Source organism: Rattus rattus, chromosome 14 (assembly GCF_011064425.1).
Source record: "Rattus rattus isolate New Zealand chromosome 14, Rrattus_CSIRO_v1, whole genome shotgun sequence".
NCBI classification, from domain to species: domain Eukaryota; kingdom Metazoa; phylum Chordata; class Mammalia; order Rodentia; family Muridae; genus Rattus; species Rattus rattus.
The window spans coordinates 17,286,260-17,309,004 of NC_046167.1; the positions used below are offsets into that span (position 1 = coordinate 17,286,260).

A 22,745-nucleotide genomic window follows, 5' to 3' on the forward strand; every position below is an offset into this window, starting at 1 on the left:
GGAAGAGGCTTTTCCGTTCTCGCTGGTCAAGGCTTTTCCGTTCTTGCCCGTCGCCGATCTCTCCTAACCGGTCTCTGTCTCTTCTTTAATGAGTGGAAACCCATATTCTAAAACCAGGTTGCTGCCTTCCTTTCCTTTTAGGTCTTCCTGGCAGAGTTCAAGAGAACCAAACAGTTTTTCGCAATAAAAGCCTTAAAGAAAGATGTAGTGTTGATGGACGATGACGTCGAGTGCACGATGGTGGAGAAGAGAGTTCTGTCCTTGGCCTGGGAGCATCCGTTTCTTACACACATGTTCTGCACATTCCAGACCAAGGTATGCTTTCGTTACTCTCAACAGGTCCTAACCGGGTTGCTTTCCTCTGCCGGTTAGAGAATTAAAAGGTAGAGAAAGTCTGGAGCCCAACCAGCAGCAGCGGAGAAATTTAAAAAAAAAAAAAATTATTTTTACCGGGGTGATAAAACCCAGGCGTGTGCCAGACAAGCAGAGAAAATGGCCCTCTGCAAAGCTGCAGTGGGACCAGAAAGCCAAAAACTCAGTGTTTTCTCGAGAACTGGAGTGTTTTAAGTCTAATGGGTCTTCCTTCTCTAAGTTTACGATTGGTCATTTTGTGGTTTAAACTGCTGTGTAAAACATGCCCTGATCCAGCCTTGAACTCGGCCAGAGCCAGTCCACCAGCAGGGGTCCTGCAGGCTGGAGGAAAAGCCCCCAGGAGGCCTTTGTTTTAAGTTTCCAGGCTTTTGTCTTGGGAAGAGGAAGACGAGGCTAGCCATCTTGGAAGTTTGCCAACTTGATTACCTAAGGATGGCTCCTCTCCCCGACCAAAGGAGACTAACCCCCATCCCACACCATCTCCTCACACACTCTTTCTTCCCTCTAGTGACACGCACATGAAGAAAGAGGGGATATTGTCCCCACACTTTTCTCATCTCTCAGTCACCCGCCTTCCATAGTTCCATCTCAAAAAGTTCCAACTCTTCTAAGCAGCAGGGAAACATGAGAGTCGTAAATGTTGTGTGTTGGGATAGACCCAACATTCAGGTCTGTCTGTATGACTGCTTTTATGCTGGCGTAAGAAGCAGGTTCCTGCACAGCGTTCCACTCTCAGTCTACTGTATTTAAAGAGGCAGAAAGAAAAGGGGAACGGATAAAAATGCATGTTCTCCATTGTGGTCCTTAGAAGGACTATCAGAAAAGGTGGGTGTTAGTGTAAGGTTCATGGCTGGGAGAGCGGAAAAAAGAAAGGCATAGATCAGTGCAAACACTGAACATGGCCCCTGCCTTATTTCTCTGAAGCTGTTCCTATTCGCAAGGAACTCTGTCCATAGCCACCTTTTCTCTCATGAAGGAAAAAATTCAATCATTTTTTTCTGACATATCATTGTGGAAAGTTTGGAACTTATTTATTTAATGTATGTGAGTACGATGTCACTCTTCAGACACACCAGAAGAGAGGGCATCAGATCCCATTACAGATGGTTGTGAGCCACCACGTGGTTGCTGGGAATTGCACTCAGGACCTCTGGAAGAGAAGTCAGTGCTATTAACCACTCAGCCATCTCTCCAGCCCTCTCCAACATTTCCAACCTTACCCCTAGATACACTCACAACCAATACTCTGAAGTCTATTCATTCTAGCTTTTCCCTCACTCCCACGAGTTCCTTCAAATAGTAACCATTCACTGCACATCCCTACCAGTCTGTAACTTTCATTTTTAACATTTTGCTGTATTCATTTCCTCAAATATGTGGAGATTCCTCAACATGCCCGGGTTATGGCAAAGATTTACTGAGCATATCCTGTGTCTGAAGCACTATGGAGCCTACTGGGACATAAAACACAGTACCAGGACCCAAAATATTTTATGTTTTATAAGACAATGCTGATACCGTTACCAGGAAAGTTGCACCTCCTCTTTTGGGTCCTTAGTCTCATTAATGAAAGAACTTTGAAATGACTTGGAAAATAGCACAAGGACCATTTTAACAGACCTAGGAAGAAAAACAGCAAGGCAGGCCAGCTGTAAGTCATGGCAGTTGCCTATAGGAGAAGATAGAGAAGGGGAGGAGGAGGAGGAGGAGGAGGAAGAGGAAGAGGAAGAGGAAGAGGAGGAGGAAGGGGAGAGGAGGGGAGGGGGGAGAAGGAGGAGGAGGAGGCAGCAGCCATGTAGGAATAAGAATTAGTTTATTCTAGAATCAAATTGGAGTGACCATGGTGAAGGAAACAAGGAGCTACATTACACCAGGTTTGATGTTCCCAATGTGGAAGCAAATTCATGAAGGTTTATAGTAACAAGATAAAGAAGGTCATAAGGTCATAAGCCAAGAGATTTTTAAAAATCACACTGGCAGAAACATCCGAGAGGAGGTTACAGCAAGATAGGATGATCTCTCCTGTGGGCCTTAGAGGCATTTGACAGCATTCTCAGCCCTTCCATTGGTGGAGAACAGAGTTTTGTGAAGCTAATACACCCCTCGGGTTTATATCTTTCTGTCGGGATGTTAGGTCTGATACAGATGTGGGTGAGCAATGGTTCTTAGGAGGCTAATGACTGCCCCAAAGCAATTTCAATTAGGATAATATCAGCAACATTGTAAACTCCATAGTCACTGAAGTTGTATTATTTTGCTTTTTAGTAATTTAGCAATGAGGGTCAGCAAGCAGACGCATGGCAGAAGGGGATTAGAGCCTCTGGGAATGGTGAGGGTTGCCCAGGAAAAGCACGATTAGGCTTTCGACCAGTGTCTGAGAGAATGTGAAAGGAAAGGGAAAAACAAATGTGTTTCTGAATTAGGACTCAGAAAAGGAGAGCAGGCTCAGCACAACACAGCTAGGAGCTCTACAGGCTGCTGCATAGGAAGAGGCTTCTGACAGGATAGTGTCTTAGTCAGGGTTTCTATTCCCGCACAAACACCATGACCAAGAAGCAAGCTAGCGAGGAAAGGGTTTATTCAGATTACACTTCCACATTGCTGTTCATCACCAAAGGAAGTCAGGACTGGAAATCAAGCAGGGCAGGAAGCAGGAGCTGATGCAGAGGTCATGGAGGGTTGCTGCTTACTGGCTTGCTTCCCCTGGCTTGCTCAGCTTGCTTTCATGTAGAACCCAGGACCACCAGCCTAGAGATGGCACCACCCACAGTGGGCTGGGCTCTCCCCACTTGATCACTAATTGAGAAAAATGCCTTACAGCTGGATCTCATAGAGGCATTTCCTCAAGAGAGGCTCCTTTCTCTGTGATAACTCCAGCTTGTGTCAAGTTGACACCCAAAACCAGCCAGTACAGATAGGAAGATAATTAGCCTTTCCTAATGCCTAACATTGGCTTCTTGGTGAATCAGATTTCTGCGGTGGTGGAGCTCCTGGCCAGGTAATTGACAACAGACCCTGCCTGATTAATTCTCAAAAAGAAAAATGCTATTACATGCTGTTTTGAGTAGTTTAGGTCAGGTCTCCACCCTGGGCCAGGGGTAGAACCTAGATGCCATCCCTTTGTCCAGGAAAGAGTAGTTAATGAACCTGGACAAAGGCCACAAGCTCCACCTGTTCACACAGAGGTCTACATCCTAAGGAGATGCTTCACTTTGGAGCATTGCCGAGGAGACAGGAGGTGGGGTCCAAAGTCAGGCATGAGGGGTATCCATCCTCAAAATCCCAAAGCCCAATGCCTCTCTACTTACCTATTATTAACAGCTCCAAGTTTGTAATATGAAGTCAGACTACAGAGCTGAAGTTGGCAGATCAGGAAGAAACTAGGCATTACATTTTGAAACGCAGACAGAACAGGAAGTTGGGCTCAGAAGCTTTGTGGGGGATGGTAACTTGAAGGGGTAATGGTAAAGTATCTAAGGCAATGGCCCTCCACCTTCCTAACGCTGCGACATTCGTGTTGTGGTGACCCCCAGCCATAAAATTATTTTTGTTACACACTTCATAACTGGAATGGGACACTGTTATGAATCTTGATGTAAATATCCCATATGCAGAATATATGATATGCAGCCCCATTGAAAGGGTTTTTAACCCCCCGTCCCCAAAAAGGTTGTGACCCACAGGTTGAGTACCACTGGTCTAAGAGAAGGTAGATTTGTTTGATGCAGCAAGAAACAGGGTGAGAGTCCTAATAACGAATGTTAGGAATGTTAGGACTTTACTATTAGAGACTGCCCTTTGTCTGGGTGACATAGGTACCTGAGATCAAAGCTACAGACTCTTCTCTCTCCCCCATGGTGAATCCCAGATGGCTACGTACCCTGGGGATGTTATCCTCACACTCTCATGTTTTTTCCTGAGGAGTTTTTGGTGTGTGTTTGTGTGTGTGTGTTTGTGTGTGTGTGTTTGTGTGTGCGTGTGTGTGTGTGTGTGTGTAGTGTATGCGTGTGTAGTGTATGCGTGTGTGTAGCGTATGCACATGTGTATGGTTTATGCACATGCATGTGTATATGTATGCAGATGCGCACAGGCTCATACATACATGTGAAGGCCAGAGGAGAACTTTGGTGTCTTCTGTCATTCTCTGTCCTCTTTCCTTGAAACAGGGCCTCTCACTGAGTCTGGAGCTAGGCAAACCCCAGCAATCCTCCTGTCTCTGCCCACCACCACCTCTCTAGTACTGGCCTGGCTTTCTACCTAGGTACTAGGGATTTAAACTCAGGTTCTTGCGCTTGTACCACAAGTATTCAACTCCACTTGGGTATTTCCTTGGCCCCTTGATTTTATTTTTATCTTCAAGAATGTATTTGTACTAAATGAATCAAATCAAAACTGAGACCTGAAGTTTTGAAAGAATGGCGTTATACATACTTGGAGTAATTTACTCTCCAGCACACATACCTGTAGCAAACTGCTAATTACCCTCCAAACAGCCTTCTAGGGGTTAATTCATTCATTCGAGATTAATTAAGCACCTTCTAGATGCATACATATCACACGTACCAAGTACCCTACAGGAAGGCATATATATTTCCATGTATAAAGGACACTACCCAGAATCTCATCAAGATGCCACAAGACAGTATTTCTGAGACTCTCTGCAGTTCTGATACTTTAACAAGACCAGAAAGAAGTGAGTATGCTGCCATTCTTCCTTGCCACAAAACATAGATAGTGGGAAAAAGTGGCCAGGAATATACACATCAAACAACAATGGGGCTGGTTCCATTGGATTTTTTCTTTTCTTTTCTTTTTTTCGGAGCTGGGGACTGAACCCAGGGCCTTGCATTTGCTAGGCAAGTGCTCTACCACTGAGCTAAATCCCCAACCCCTCCATTGGATTTTAAGGAATTGAATGCTTTTAGAAAAGAAGGAAGAAAAGGAAGGAAGGAAGGAAGGAAGGAAGGAAGGAAGGAAGGAAGGAAGGAAAGCTGTCATTACATCAAATGCTCAGGCCCCTGATCATGTGAGATGTCCTGATATATGATTCAGATCTTGCCCCATCAAACACAGCAACTGAGTAAGTGCCCCGTGGGAATGGGAGAAGCAGCAGAACCCAGTCATTGGCCTCTGGAAACATGGCAGGAAGGGCCTTTCTTCAGACCCAGGCACCAGGCTTGCCCAGACAGCACTCTTATCTCCCGACCCGTCTCCCCTGCCCAGGTTGCTTGGATTTAGCATTACCATTAATGCAGGCCTGGCAGTGCACCCTGCAGTCTCAGCACTCAGGAGGCTGAAGCAGTAGCATCACCAAGTTTAAAGCCAACCTGGGCTATAGCGTGAGTGCACGATCAGCCTGGGCAACTACGTGAGACTTTGTCATGGTATAAAACGTAGGAAAAAGGCCAACAGTATGGCTTAGTGGTAGAGGCTTGCCTGATGTGCTCTAAGTCCAGTGGCCTATGTACTCCAGCAAAACTAGACATAAGCTGAATTCACTTTTACTGCCCTAAACAGTTGGATTGTTTCCCCTAGGAAGTTAACTTGGTTGCTACCTCCCTCCAAAGAGCGCTGCTGTTGACATCAGAACAATGGCGGGTGTCCGGGCTCTGCTATTATTTGTAGGGGCGTGTGGATCAAACCGTTGAAGATTTTTAACATTGGCCCAGGGAGATGACTCACCGCATTGCATGCTTACCACACCAACACGCAGAGTTCTAGCCCCAGGACCCATGTAACAATTAAAAAGGCACGTGTAGCATGTGTACTTAGCATCTCAGCACTGGGGAGGTGGAACAAGGGATCCCCGGGACATCCTGGCCAGCCATCTTAGCCAAATAAAGAAGGTACAGACCCCTGAAAGCCTGTCTCAGAAAATAAGGGGGGTACGTGTCCTGAGGAACCACACCCAAGGATGACCTCTGGCCTCCACACCCACAAACCTGTGCACATGCTCCCTCTCCCTCCTCCCCCCCTCCCCTCTTCTCTCCCTCCCCCTCCCTCTCCTCTCCCTCTCCTCCCTCTCCCCTCCTTACCTCCCCTCTCTCCCTCTCTCACTCTCGCTCTCGCTCTCTCGCTCTCTCACTCTTGCTCTCCCTCCGCCCCCTTGATCTCTCTCTCATGAGTGTTTTCTGAGTGTATGTACATGCATGCTGTGTGTGTGTGTACACGCACTTGGACACGCACACAATTTTTCATATTCGTACATGAGAGTTTGGTGGGTAAAACCGTGATAAGGAAGAAAGCGTAGGCCTCTGTGAAAAGAGCATGAGCTGCGGGGTTTGGGTGCAGACGTCCACCTCAGTCCTGCCTTTCATTGGCAGGGCTCTGAAGTCCCCTTGCTTCTTTGCTCAGTATAATTAAGGAAACATTAGTGTGCAAAGGGGCGGCAGGGTAGAAGCCAGCTACTCTACAGGACAGAACCCTGCAGAGGACAGGGAGGCGCAAAGCACTCCACCGAGTCAGAGCCTGAACCTGGATGGAGCTTACGAGAACCTTCCACATCAATTTCCTTGTTACTAGATCAAGATGACGTCATCCGTCCTTCAACCTCTGGCAGCAGCCTTCGCCCCGCAGTACAATACAGATACGTGATGAGGGGCATGGCTGCCGTAGATAAAAAGTGGTTTTCGTGTTATTTGATTTACATTTTATTCATTTCTGTATTATTTCTTAATATCTATATATTCTGTGCCTCATATGGAAGTCTACCTGGTTAAAAACTGTGCAGTCCCTCCTCTGTATGCCCTTTACCGTGTGCAAGTTTGTGTGACACTGCATCTTAAACTTGTGTGTCAAGCCGGGTTGGTGAACATTAGAGCACGTTCCCGGGACCCGCAAGGCCCCGGGTGCCATCTACAGCCGAAAGGGAGAAATGGAAAGATAAAGAGAAGGAAGGGAGGAATACCAAAAGGAGGGAAGGATGGAGGGAAAGAAAAAGGAAACAGGAAGGAAGGGAGAGGGAAAGCAGGAAACAGAGAAGGAAGAAACAAGGAGAGGAATGAAGAGGTTGATACCCACTTTTCATGATTTATTGTTGCAATGTACACACTGGGGCTGGAGGGGGCGCTGAAGAGGTTGACAGCTACTTTTCTTGCTTTATTGGTGCAATGTACACACTGGGGCTGGAGGGGGCGCTGAAGAGGTTGACAGCTACTTTTCTTGATTTATTGGTGCAATGTACACACTGGGGCTGGGGAGGGCACAGCAGTTAAGAGTACTGGATGTTCTTCCAGAGAGCTGGGTTTTCATTCCCAGAATGCACATGGCACTCACAACCGTCTGTTGCAACGCCAGTTCCAGGGGATCCGTCACCTTCCTCTGGCCTCTGCTGGGAAGGTACACACACACACACACACACACACACACACACACACACACACACACACAGAGAGAGAGAGAGAGAGAGAGAGAGAGATTGAGAATACACACAGCACACAGGCATGCATGGAGGCAAAACCAATACACATACAATTTGTTCTTATAAATTAACCTTTAAAAAAAAAAGATGAGAAAATAATATAAGAAAAACCCATCTTCAAGAACAGTTGTCATGAGTCAGCAGAACTCACTCACAAACTAATTAGGAATAAATGGAAAACGTTACACACACAACCCACGAGCGAATTAAAAACTGACTGGAATAAATTAAACATGAACTTTGAGACTCCATCTCTCCAATCTCCTTCAAAAGCCTTTGCTAAATTAAATCACAAATGCTTCTCAAGGATCTGTGAATTCTGTATTTTTCCTCAAAAGAAGCAAGTCTGGAAAACTGTCTGGGGCTGACTTACCAGGCTTTGCCAATCTTTGCTTTTTAAAAAATCAGTTAGTAATAAAGAAAGTAAAAAACATTCTACCTGGGCTGGAGAGATGGCTCAGTGGTTAAGAGCACTGACTGCTCTTCCAGAGGTCCCGAGTTCAAATCCCAGCAACCACATGGTGGCTCACAACCATCTATAATGGGATCTGATACCCTCTTCTGGTGTGTCTGAAGACACTGACCCTGTACTCACACAATAAGATAAATAAATCTTACCAAAAACAAAAACAACAACAACAACAAAAAACTACCTGATTTGGAAAAATAATACTCTGCTTCCTTGATTTTAATTTTTAAATTGAAGTCCTGTTTAAATGTTATTTCATTTTCTTTACTGGGGCACATACATGCCAGAGTGAACACGTGAGCTCTTGCCTGTCTCTTATTGAGGTAGCGTCTCTTCTGACGTTCTACATACTTATGTGAGCTTCCAAGGATTCTGTGTCTGCCTCTCATCTCACCGTGGAATTTCAGCTCACTGCATCTGGCTTTTTTCTCTTAGCATGGGTTCTGGACATTAACCCAGTTACTAGCTTAGGCATGACCTGCTTTCCAGACCCAGGTTCCTTGATTGTAATAGATCATGAATGCAGGCATGCTACCACAGCCCTTTCCACCTCAGTACTCAGGAGGCTAAAGCAGGAGAGTCAGCAAGTTCGAAGCCAGCCTGAGCTATAGCATGAGTTCAAGGCCGGCCCAGGCAACTTTATGAGACCATGTATCAAAATAAAAATGAGGCAAGGGTTAGCAGTGTAGCTAACAGAGGTAGAGTGCTTGCCCGGCATGCATGGGGCCCTAGGTGCCATACCTGGTCCACAGGTAAAAATGATAATGTGCTAAGCATTCCAATGTCCTTGACCTGTCATCCATTAAATCATTTCGAACAGCTGGGCATGGGTCCAAACGTAGTTTGATAAGATGCACCTCATACCATGAGGTCTTTGCTTGCTTTTAATTTTTGTAAACTATTTTTCATTAGACAGTAAAGTGAATTATGATCTGTTCTCATTTGCGTCTCCTATGATTTAAGGCAACATTAATTAATGAAAGGCCCATCAATGTTAAAGTCTGAAATTGTACTTTAAGTGTTAACAAGGCTGGAGAGATGGCTCAGTGGTTAAGAGCGCTGGTTGCTTTTCCAGAAGACACAGGTTCAAATGCCAGCATTTGATGGCTTACATGGTGACTATCCACTGTCTGTAACTCCAGTTCCAAGCAGTCTGACGCCCCCTTCTGGCCTCCGCAAGCATTGCATTGCACACACACACACACACAAACACACACACACACAGTGTTAACAACAAACACAGACCTCAAGAACTGTTTTAATCCTCCAAGCACAGTTCTGAGACCTTCCCAGGGGTGCATCTGAATGACAGCCACTGTGAGTGTTAGAGTTCTCTATGAAGCATGCCATCCCCCTCACCACCACCATCATGTAATGGGTAAATGCTAATTTTCAAAAACGAACACTCACACACCTGGTCTGAGCTACATCAACACTGTCAGCATAGTTCCTCGGAAAATTCTCTTCCCTGAGAGAGAATAATAATAAAAAACAAAAGTAAAATGAAAAAAGAAAACGAGTTTCACTTTCTATTTTAGAACACACAGCACTGCCCTTCCAGTTACAGCTTCAAGGCAGGAGACACTATCCTTGGAAAAGTCTCTAACATGGCTTGGTGGCCTTGGGCCACCTCCTTGCCTCCAAATGCACAAGGAAGAGAATAGTGTTTTGTAGATAGGTTTGAAACATTTGGGGGAAAAAAATATCACAGGAACAGAAAGATCATTAATTGAAGTAAGAGGAGAAGTCTTCTTTACCCCCAGAGGGTGTCATTCTGTCCACGATCTAAAAGCAAGATCTGACATTGCAGAGTGTTAGGGCCCAGGCTTGTCACTCAGGCTTGCCTCATCTGAAGCTTTCTTCAATCTAGACACCCTCTGGTTGAGTCGGAAGCTCTGGTCATCATCACATCTCTATAGCAAAGAAAGGAACGATAAAAGATCACGTGTAAATGACACCCTTATCCCTGTGCTGGGCCAGAATGAATGCAGGCCGATCCTGACCAATGAGCCTCTCTTCCTTAAGTGCCAGGATAGATTGTTGCAGAAAGGGTGACTCATTTGAATGTTTATCCGGCAGCGCCCACCGTCTCTGTCTCTGATGTCACAAAATTGTGATTCAGCAGGTAGATTCTCAGTCGCTTTATCAAGTTTGGTAGTTTTAAAGTCAACTCATGGTAAACTTATGTGCTCCGAGAGTTTGGCTAAAGTGTTTTGCCCAGTGTCACAGTGGATAATGGGGAAATTAATCACAGATATGCAGGACTTCCTTGGCATGTAAAAAACAAACAACAGAAACCAGGGCGCTAGTCGTGGCATAGCTTCCTGCACCTGCTGTCCAAACCCACAGGTGCTCCCGCACCCGGCCAGGACTCTGGCTTATTTCTTCACTGCAGTGTATAAAACCATGGTAAAAGTGAACATGTAGGATCCCCGGGATAGCCAGGGCTAAGAATTCTTTATGGATTTGTATAGTTTGGTTTGGTTTAATTTTGTTTTGTTTTTTAGAGTCTCAGTAGCCCAACTCTGGCCTCGATCTTGAGATTGTCCGAGAAACGAAACGTCTAGTCCTCCTGCCTCTACCTCCCAAGTGCTTAGATTCCCGAACCACTGGCTCATAGGAGACTAGAAATGGAATCCAGGGCTTTGTGCACACTATGCAAGCTCTGTACCGGATGAACTATCTGCCAGCCCGTTTCACTTGCTGCCGGGGGCGGGGAGTGGGGGGTGGGGTGGGGGGGATAGTAGCTGGCCTGCTCTCTGAATGGAATGCCCAGCTCTGTCCATTGGCTGTCAGTGGGTGCATCCCATTGGATAGATGCCTCCTATTCTCCGGTGTCCGCCATTTTGAAAGCAGAACATCGTCACATGTGTTTAACCTGTGATACTCTGAAAAGACTGCTATCTACTTACATCTTATTTTAGTCACAGCTTAGGTCCTGATTTCATTTCTTCTTTGGATATCGAAAATGTTATATGTAAATTTGATTACGTCATTAGATTTTTCGCATCTTGATTGCATGCATCCATCCCTCCCACCTCCAGATCTCCCCAGGACTCCCCAAAACATCTCCCTCCCAACTTTGTGTCTCCCCCTTCTATAATTTTTAATTATCAGAAAGTAAACAAAATTTTACAAAAAGACAAAACCCTCCCAAAAAATATTTTATTATCTGAGCTTCCTAGCCTTTGAAGGAAAATGATACTTGGGGGGTAAAATAACTATAACTATTTGCTTTTTGTTGCCACGTTGTTTTTCTGGTGAAAGAGTTGGCGTTCCTGACGTCATTAACGTGACACTTGTCAAGTTTCCCGTGCATTTTCAAAGTTAATTGTTCCTGCTTTGATAAGATCGCCGGCCTTTTTTCTTTGATGCTGTGAAATTCTCATTTATCCCAAGGGCTTGACAACTGTTCCTTCGGCTGTTTCTTTCATTGTTTCTTTACTTGCAAAATGTGAGCATTTTGGGGAGAACACAGTACTACAAGCCCGTGTGCATCCAACGGCTTTTGCTTCTGTGGTTCCAATCTCCTTTCGGCTGATGCTAGAAAGTTCCCAGAATGCTCCATGCCTCCTCTCAGAACCAACTTGAGTTTGGAATTTTCATATTTTTCCCACAGTTCGAGCCCCCGTACCTTCTCTAAATAATATGTCTGAAAGTAACACAGACCTGTGATATTTATGTAATTGTTTTTGTTAGATCAATGCTTCAACTGGTCTTTTGTCATCTGTCCTTTGTACTGTAAATATAGATTGGCATTTTAAGGATGTTTATCCTTTTAGAATTTTGGTTCCCAATTCCTTTTAGAAGAACTGTAGGTTTTGTCTTACTTTGATGCGAAACAATCTTAAACCAAGGTGTTACGTGTGTGGCAGTCGTCTGTAGCCCAGGCTGGTCTCAGACCCTTGGCTGGTCTCAGACCCTTGGCTGGTCTCAGACCCTTGGCTGGTCTCAGACCCTTGGGATGACTTGAACTTCTGGTTCTCCTGCCTCCATCTCCAGAGTGCTGTGGTCTTAAGTGTTTGTCAACACACATCTGGCTTCTTCCCTGCTTGTCTTGAGCCCATTTGTGAGAGGCAAACACTGTACCCCATCTCCAGCCCTCCAAATATTTTTCAAAGATGGCATTTTATGTCCAACCGATTACTCTACTACTTTATGTCGGGCCATATTTTCTCTTGAGCACCTTCAATGTAGTAAGAGCATTCATTGCCTTAGATGAGCTTCAAGAGACCCCATCTTACTGGCGTACCAAGTCTGTCTCCATCAGATATGCCAATCGCTCCGTGGATTTATCAATGAGTCAACTTCATGCTGAACCTTCTTCATTGATACTGACATGGACTGGCGTAGAAGGCCTTGAAGTCATGGTCGTTACTTAGCCTTGTGAGTGCTGAGATGACACGGTGTGCTACACCCAATGTTGCATATCAGTGATAATTTGATAATTTTAAATAGTCAACACAGGGGACATTTTCTCATCAAACCCCTGTGTCAGATAACTGACCCTCTAGTTGAGAATCCAACCTGTTCCTGGGACATTCGTCCTCAGTGTGTGACCCTGTGAGGATTACATTTAATACCTGTAATAATAGATATGAAGACATCTGGCATTTATTGAGCGCTTACGAGGTATCACTCCATGCTCTGGGCACATAATGTATTTGAGCTCATTTACTCTTCATAGCTGCCTATGAAGTTGGCATTATTAATGTCCGCATTTTATATAGACAAGGGATTGGAGGATCCCAGGGGAGTAAGGAACCCACTGAAGGTCAGGCCACAAGGCAGCCAGAATGTAGCTGTCTGCCTCTCCTCAGAGATTAAACGCACCATGGAAACCCCTTTTAAAATTCATGAAAGGAGTTTGAGTTGCACTTTGATTGCAAAGGAAAATAATTGGTTACTTAACGCAAGAAGACCCCACGGGACAATTAAGCCAGTAAACACAACTGAGCCCAAGCCCCCGTTGCAAGGTACCAACCAACATCTAGAAATTCAGACTGGTTATTTCTGACTCTCACTAGTAAATCTACAAAGGCAGTGAGTTCTACTAATGGAAGTGTACAGCGGAAATATAACAGGGCAGGATAAATGAGCTTACTTGTTTGCAAAGAGCGATTTCTTGGGGGTTGGGGATTTAGCTCAGTGGGAGAGTGCTTGCCTAGCAAGCGCAAGGCCCTGGGTTCGGTCCTCAGCTCCGGGAAAAAAAAAAAGTCATTTCTCTCTCTTCCTTCCTTGCATGTGCACACGTGCACGCGCGCACACGCGCGCACACACACATAGGATTTTCTGTGGGATCTTTTATGGTATATATTTACAAAAGAAGAGAAATAAGCCTTGCTTTGTAGGACATATCAATTTGTAGTCAGATAAATTAAAAGTAAAAGGAAGGGCGTGGTGAGGTAGCCGAGCCCCATAATTCCAGCACTCGGAAACGGTGACAGGAAGATACTGAGTGGGAAGGCAACCTGCACCACATAGTGAGAGTAAGACCTGTTTCAAAGAAACGATGAATTAATCCTAAATTTCTCCAATCTCCTACAATACCAGAACTTCTAAACGTTGATTGATCAACACCAATACGAGGTTTAGAAGCACACCCGGAATTTCGGACTTAACCTCGGAAGACAGCATGGAGTTGTTAACATTTCGCCATAGCCTCACCCTCCACATCATTCCACTCAACCACAGGCTCTTCTCCGGCATATGCTGGGGCAGCCCTGACTCTGAGATCCTCAGTGAAACACGAAGCCCCTCCCCTTCCCCACCCCAGAGCTGCGAACATGGAAGGGGCAGCTCTCACTTAATAATTCTCACATAAAACCTTTCTACTCTTCCATCCTGCCAGTCCATGGAAGAATTCATGTAAACATCCCGTTCTGGGACTCCGAGGACCCTAAACACCCGCATTCCACCCATAGCCAAGCTCTGCCAACATACCCAAGGGCTGCTGGAACAGAGGAAGCCCTGCCCTTTGTTCATCTTCTGGAAGCATGGTAGTCCTTAAGGAAGCTAGCTGGACACCCAAAAGAAGGTTCCTCTCTTCCCTTAATTACACATCAAGTATGCGTGGAGGTTTTTTTTGTTTGTTATTTTTTGTGGGGGAGGGCAGTCATATCGCCTGGGAGTTTACAAGCTTGGATCCGCCCACCGTATGCAGATTATCTATGCCTGTTGCGTAGATCCTAGTACAATGTGCTGAATGGACACTCTCTACTAACTTCATCTTTTCCCCAAGGAAAGGAAAAATTATATAAAATTATGTGGTGTTTAGTCAAGGTTCTCCCAGAAGCCCTGGGTGGGTAGGGCTTCATCATTCAACTGGGTAGCAGCAGGCTGGCCTGAGCTCAGATATTAGAACTCCTGGCATTCTTCCTCAAGCGTCATGAGCGCTAAAGGCCGGGCAGAGTTGTAGCATCTCATTCCCCTCCCCATTTCAACTTCATCTCCTGCCCGCCGGGAAAGACCCTTTGTACCAGCTAAGGTATAGCAAGGGCCATGTAAAGTGGACCCAGCCCCAATTCAGTCTCACGGAGCTCTTTGTGTTTCTCTCTGGTGGCTGGGGAGCAGAGCCAAGGGAACAGCCTAGAGATGAAAATCAAGTTCTGTTTTCCCCCTTCTTTCAAGAGCTGAGGCGAGGCTGTTCATTCTTTCTTGAAAAAAAAATTATTTCTTTCTGTTTGCTTGTTGGTATTACCTGATCTCACCCATTCTCTTACCGTGACTACAGCTACTGCTTCCTCAGTGCATCTGAGGCGCTAGCTTCAAGTTCACTTTCTACAAATAACCCTCTCGTTTCACACTCAGAACAGTGCTGGGAGGCACAAGGGTCAGCGGCCCTGGTTTCAGAAGGGAAATGAAGCCCGAGAGAGGTTAGGGAACTCCCCCCTGTAAAGAGGGGTGATTTGAAAATCAGCTCTAAGGCATGACAAAACCCATGTTCTGTCAGTTACCCTGAGCCTCTTCCTCCTGGATGACTCTATCTACCTCAGTCTGCGCTTCTCCCGCTGGCAGAATTCACAGCAACTCTGAAGGGGTCTGGACAGCTAGAACTCACTGTCTGAGCCCTCCCGCCCTGGCCACTGATGAAAGTTCTTTTTATGTATATGTCAGTCATGGGATTAACCTTTTTTAGAGCTCTCTATGCTCATAAATGGGATCCCTGAACTCCAAACCACATGTAGTTCTTTTTTTTTTTTTTTAAGATTTATTTATTTATTTATTTATTTATTTATTTACTATGTATAAGTACACGTAGACACACCAGAAGAAGGCATCAGATCTCATTACAGATGGTTGTGAGCCACTGGGATGGTTGTGTTTGCTGGGATTTGAACTCAGGACCCATAGAAGGGCAGTCTGTGTTCTTAACCGCTGAGCCATCTCTCCAGACCCCCACATGTAGTTAGTTCTAATGTAGTTCTTACCGGCTTTGAATTCACTCTGTAACCCAAGCTGTTTTCTGGGATCCCCTGCCTCAGCCTCCCAAGTGCTGGAATTACAGGTATGCATCGCTATGCTGGGATTCAAAGTTCTGTCTTCTGAGTACTAGCACAAAGTCAAAAACCAGCGACAAGAAGCACATAGCCCAGAGGCCTTGACCGAACTGATTTGGCTGATCCTTACTCAGATCTGGTTCTCCAGGGATCTGGTGGTGCTGGGGAAGCTCACGATTGCTTATAGTAGGCTGTCAAGGCCAGCTTCAACACCGTTCAAAACTCGATGTCAAAAAAGAAAAGACACAGAGATAGAATAGAGAAACAAAACAGAGTTTGCTCAAGACAAGTCAGGTCCAGATGACCTTCAGGGTTGCTACAGAAAGCCCTGCTTACTGGACAACTCCAGACTGAGCTGGGTTGAGTGATCCAAGAAGACAGTGATAGGCCCTCCTTTAGACCCCCAACTTTCACAGAGCCCCTGTCATAAGAATAATGAGTGGAATTTGTGGGGTGGTATAGCCAGACTTTCTGCACCCACCAGCAGTGTAAATAATGACACAGAGACTTATTAATTTTTATTACTGCTTAAGCCTCAGCTTAAACTACCTCCCAGCTAGCTCACCTCGCATAATGATCCTAGCTCACAACCTACCATGTGGTTGGTTCTTTACTTCTCTCTCAGACCCAGTATGTCCAACCACTTCCACGTCCCACAGGCAAATTTTCCCGCCTCTGCTGCTTCTCCCAGAGACCTTCCCACAGACCGGAAGTCCTGCCTTTCTTTTCCTGCCATTGGCCGGCAACTCTTTATTAAACCAATCAGAGAGTGAGAAAGGTGCATGCTTATAAAATACTGAGGCAGGCGAAAAGCCATACGAATGTGAATGAACCGTCTCTGTTTTTTTACCGATGGTCTTACTGATTGCTTTTATGTGTGGTGGGTGTGTATGTGTGAATATACAGACGCATAAATGAGGCCAGGAGTCAGCCCCCTGTGTCATCCCTGAGGCTCTGTCCCCCTTTTTGAGACAGGTCTGTCACTAGTACCTGGGGCTCAGCAAATAAGCTAGACTGGCTGACCAAGAAAGCCCAGCAATCCACGTCTCCACTTCCTTGGTATTGGTACCACACATACATACCACCATGGCTGGATCTTTTACATGGGTGCTGGCATTTGAACTGAGGTCAGTGTGCTTGTAAGGCAAGGACTTTATCAACTGAGCCATATCCCCCATCAGGTAATTTTAGTCATCCATATGAAAGGAAGATGTCAGTGTTGTGGCATATTCAAGGCCAGTAGAGTTTTGAGTTAACTCTCCTGGTAAAGATTGGAAGTTGTTCAAGTATTAATCATGGGGGGGAAGGAGAACCAGCCGAATACGGGAGCCTCCAGATGAGAGCAATGGCCACTCTCAAGTCATGTTTGAAATGTCAGGGCTAAATTCCAGTGATTCGGCTGACAATTCTGGCTTGTGCACAAAAAGGTGTGTGTGTGTGTGTGTGTGTGTGTGTGTGTTTGTGTGTGTGTGTGTGTGGGGTATGTATAGTGTGTGTAGTGTGTGGGTGACGTGTGTGTGTGTGTAGTGTGTGTGTAGTGTGCATGTGTAATGTGTGTGTGGTATGTGTAGTGTGTATAGTATGTGTGTTTATGTGTGTGTGTTTGTGTGTGTGTATGTTGTGTGTTTGTTTGTGTTTATTATGTGTGTGTGTGTGTGTGTATGTGTTTGTATATATGTGTGGGTGGTGTATGTGTGTGTGTGTGGTGTGTGTGTATGTGTGTGTGTGTGTTTGTGTGTGTGTGTGGTGTGTGTGTGTGTGTGTGTGTGTGTGTGTGTGTGTGTGTTGTAGCTCAGGTAATTGAATCCAGAAATTACATCTGTGTCAACCTTGGAAGAAGCAGGTAGATGCTTAGCTTTACTTGAATTATCGAGATAATTGCTTAGCTTTTCTTGTTCTAGGAAATGTGGCTTCGGTGCAGCTGGTAGGAACTGAATGTCACCACGAGGCCAGAACACTTTGAACCACTACCTTGTCTGCCTTAACACCCCTGATTAGTCTCAACTCCAGACATAAAGTTAATTCCATGTTTTAAAAAGTCACTCAGATGTGGTTAAGTGCAAATTCGTGCACAAACCTCACTGTCTCCACACTTCATGGGTTAGTAACTCTGTGACTCTTAAAAACTCTTAAGCATTCAGGGCGTTCAGAGAACTGTGACTATTTTTCTTGAAGAAATGGTGTGTCACATTGTTGGTGGAACGTGAACTGTTAGGAATATGAGACCGCTGATATTTGATACTGTCACCCATGACCTGAGAATTACCCAGGCTTTCTGTTGATTACTTCTCGTGAGCATTGTATTTCTAATGTGGGGCAGAGTATCCTATACTAGGAGCTACGTGCTCAAAAACTATGGCCACCTTTGGCAAGAGTGACGTATGGATATGAGGGTAATGTGCAAAATGGATGGCAAGGCTGAGGACTCTTTAATGGAAGACCTGGGCTATCACCCTTAGGATATACTCAGTGTTGTTGGTTGAGCGTCATATAACATGGAGGGCCCCACTCCTGGATTAAGAGAAGCAGACACCGTCCTATGTATGGTCTATTCAAGCAGGTGTATAAGCCACATCTGCTAAGGGCTCCACACTGTCCATTGATTATCAGTAAAATCCAACCCATCAGCTGGATCACAGCACACAAGGCACTTAGTGTGTTACCCATTCTCCCCCCCACCCCGGGATTCCCCACACATCCTGGGGTCCAAAAATACAGTTCAGCTCAAGTATTTTGACAGTCTTTTCATGAGTAATTTTATGGTAGAATTGTTTCCTCCAAAATTATCTAATCCCTTTACAAAGTCAACTTTCTTTTCTTTCCTTTCTTTCTTTCTGTGCTAAAAATTGGTGTTGGTTGTTTTACCCTTAGGAAAACCTCTTTTTCGTGATGGAGTATCTCAATGGAGGAGACTTAATGTACCACATCCAAAGTTGCCACAAATTTGATCTTTCCAGAGCCACGTAAGAGTCCTACTTGGGATTTGGGACATTCTGTGTTCTTTGTTTTATACGCACCTACAGGTCATTTTTTCTCAGATGGTCCTTTTTTTTATTTCTCTTTTCTCTCTCTCTCTCTCTCTGTGTGTGTGTGTGTGTGTGTGTGTGTGTGTGTGTGTGTGTGTGTGTGTGTGCTTGAATGTGTGTATGCAGTGCCCTTAGAGTGCAGAAGAAGGTCCCCCTGGAACTTGGAACTACAGGCAGTTGTGAACCACCTGACATGGGTGTTGGGATTTGAACCTGGGTCCTCTGGAAGAGTACCAGGTACTCTTAACCACACAGCCACACTCTTCAGGCCCCTCCTGTTATTTTTCTTACCTTCTTTCTTGGCATGTGTAAGTCCCAGAACAAGGTAAACACTTGGAAATAGTGTCAAACAAGCCAAAATTTTTCCATTTTGTGAAACTTGTTTCATGTGCTGCAAAGGATTACTTCAGTCCATAAGAAGCCCCTCGGTCCTTCAAGCTGCAACTCATTGAGCACAGATGCAACTATGCATTCTTTGAGCACAGATGCAAATGTTTCCTTTGGAAAGAGACGTGAAAAGGAACGTGGATATTTCAGGTGGTCCTGAGGGTGGAACTAAGCTGCAGCCTGTCATGGGGAAGCTCAGTGCAAAGATATAAAGCATTTAGCCCTTCCTGTATTTGAGAATAAATCCTCACCTTCTCTAGCATCAAGTAACCAGAGACCCAAGAAAATAGAGCCAGCTGTGTCTCTGGTAGGACCATGGCTGGGCCCCACAGCTCACCTCCAGGTGTTGTTCTTCCCTTAGCCATGGGTCCTGCTTCCCTCCTGACAAATCCACGGCGGCATACAAGTAAAAGTAAGCGAGCATGGGAATGCCTCAGGAACTGAGTCTCAGACTCCATAGGTTATCTTCTGATCTCCACAAATGTATAACGGTATTAAACAAATAAATGTTGTTTTCAAAGATAACTATATACTAGCTTTTTTTTTTTTTTTTTTTTTTGCTTGATGCCCAGCCATTTGTCATGTACTTCTTTGTTAGCACTTTGTGTGATTTAGATTGGACTGGACTAAAAGATGGACTTGGTCCACCGGCTGCTGCAAAAACCCAGCAATGTGGCTGTTTTATCAGGTCTCCGAGGGAGCACTGGCCACTCCCATTGTCTTCAGGCACCTTCAACCAAGCACCTGAGATTACCTTTATCAGGTTTCCGCAGCATTGCACAGAAATCGCTAGGCACTGCACACTGGCACATGAGTAAATGTGTGTGTGTGTGTGTGTGTGTGTGTGTGTGTGTGTGTGTCTGTCTGTCTGTCTGTGTCTGTCTGTCTATGTCTGTCTGTCTATATCTGTGTATGTATGTCTCTGTGTATCTTGTGTGTGTATTTATGTGTATCTATGTGTGTGTCTCTGTGCGTCCGTGCATGTCTGTGTGTATGTCTATGTGTGCCTCTGTGTGTGTGTGTTTATATGTATTTATGTGTGTGTCTCTGTGCGCCTGTGCATGTCTGTGTGTGTGTGTGTGTGTGTGTGTTAGAACTGAACCATTCTGACCCTGAGGGTTCTGTAAAGCATGAAGCTATCTTGAACATCTGCTGCCTGCCTATTGTGTCCTAAATGCTTTCCAGGAGTTGCATTCATCCTTGGTCCTGGCATATTTCACTTCCGGGAAACTCTGCCCTGTGTCTGACTTAATCCTACTAGAGAGACATAAACTCATTTCCTTTAAGCCTGTCACCACTAGAGATGAGGCCAGCTTATCTTCTATCTTCTAATATCCTTCTCTTCACCTCTCAGGCTTAGTTCTGGCCGGTGCTTAACATCATTAGTATGAAAACATTCTAGCCAGATATGTTGGGAATGGCCAGGCACAGTGCTTCGGGCTCCGGGCAGAACTCAAAATGAAAGGGCAAGTTATTTTCCTATGACACTGTGCTATTTATTCCACTTCACGTTTGCATGGGTTTTAGGATAATACAGGCAAAAGATGAGCGAACATCTCAGAAGATGTTAACTGAAGACACCAGCTCTTATTGTACGATCTCTGTGGTGCTCGTGCCTTTGTGTTAATTGTAGAGTGGACAGCATTGACTTTATTGGAATTAAGCCAAAGTGTGCATGTGCGTGTGCGTGCGTGTGCCATTTAGTTGAATGCACGTAAACTATCACAAGGTTTGGGGGTTTTATTCTGCTGTTCCTATCCTCATGCTATGTCTTGGCTGTCTTCCTTACAGGTTTTATGCTGCTGAGATCATCCTTGGTCTACAGTTCCTTCATTCCAAAGGAATTGTCTACAGGTAAACCGTGCTCTGTCTGACTTTTGCTTCACCACCCAGTTAGTTTAAGCACTGCAGTTGAATGATGTGAAAATGTCCAGGGAGAAAATTCTCAGCCCAGAATCCTTCCCACTGTGACATTCTACTCCCATAAGCCACATGGGTCTGGTCTCGTGTCCTCCTTTCTTCTGGTCCTTATTCTTATCCTTCCTGTGGCTTTCCTCTCCTCCTCCAGCCACTACTCACCTCTGCCAACCTTATTCTGCTTTCTCTGTCATGTGTTCCCTTTGTACCTCTTGCTTTTGTTTTAGGTCACCTAGACATACTTAGGGAATGTTTCCTCTTGGGTGGGAGAAGGAATCTCTTTCTGGAAAGTCCACATAACATCCCTAAAAGCTCATGACTGAAGCCTACAGAGGCACACCGACCGCCTCCACTGCCCTCCTCATGAATTCACATCTTCTCCCCTGCACAGTATTATTGTGCTCTCTACTCTCAGAGGGATGCTACTACATTTCAGCCCCACTTCCCCAAACACAGTTGACCGCATTTCACAGAAAACCCTCAAAAGTTAGATGTCTGCCTTCCAGACTCACTATAGATGAAGGAGGGATGGGAGCAGGGAGGAAAAGGCTCTGTGAAGGAGTTGGCTAAATGGCCAAAACCCAACAAGAGTCTTTTCTTGAACAGTCATGACCTGGAGTCACCATTAGAAGTTCCATTGTCTTGTGCTTGGCTTTCTGAGGACAGCAGGCAATATATAGATCCCTGCTCAACACAGAAGCTTTGGTGTTTGTGGAGTATGGTCCTGCTATCTGGAAAAAAAAAAAAACAATTACATAATGAGGAATAAATACCCATTTCCAGATATGTCCTGGTGAGGGTGCTCTCTCTGTGCGGCATGCCAAAACTGCTGACCTAGGCATGTTTGGGGAAACCAGTCTCCTTCAGTACACTCTTTAAGGATACACTTTCTTTTTAAGTTGTGTGTGTGTGTGTGTGTGTGTGTGTGTGTCTGTGTGTGTGTGTGTCTGTGTGTGTGTGTGATGAGCATATATGCAGTGGGGTAGACACCATTGATTACTCTGCAAACAGCATCCTGAAAACCAGTGAACATCCACTGATTTATAGCTCCTGGGTGAAGATCATAATGGACAGAAAATATGTAGGATCCCCAACTCTAAGACACAGAAGTAAAGCCACCTTTAGATTCTTTTTCTTTAAGATTTTTGTTGTTGTTGTTTTTAGAATTTCATGGAAAGATAGAGGCAGTGCATTCTAAAACTTCCAGGTAAATATGATGCCAGTTTTAAAAGGAGAGGGAAGAGAAGACCTTGTCAGAACTGAGAGCACCCCCAACAAAAACGTCTTCTTTTCTGGTAGTTTTTTGTTTTTAAATGGGGAAGATTATTTTCAAATATAGAGGACCTGAAGAGAAGCCCACACACACACACACACACACACACACACACACCACACACACTCACACACTCCACACACACACCCTCACACACACACACCACACACACACACACACACACACACCCCACACCACACACACACACACACCCCACACCACACACACACATACACACCACACCACACACACCACCACACACACACACACACACACACCCTCCCACACACACACACACACACCCCCACACACACACACACACACACCCCCCCCCCCACACACACACCACACACACACACCCCACACACCCCACACACACCAC

At 45.2% G+C, this 22,745-nt stretch overlaps 1 protein-coding gene across 1 annotated transcript in view; it reads left to right on the forward strand.

Annotated features, from left to right (window-relative positions):
• Positions 1 to 22,745, forward strand: part of Prkcq (protein kinase C theta) — a 131,615-nt gene that overhangs the window by 85,876 nt on the left and 22,994 nt on the right. The window contains exons 12-14 of the mRNA XM_032885022.1: positions 142 to 315; positions 18,632 to 18,723; positions 20,965 to 21,027. Coding sequence (XP_032740913.1) covers positions 142 to 315; positions 18,632 to 18,723; positions 20,965 to 21,027 — 329 coding nt within the window. The remainder of the gene's footprint in view (positions 1 to 141; positions 316 to 18,631; positions 18,724 to 20,964; positions 21,028 to 22,745) is intronic.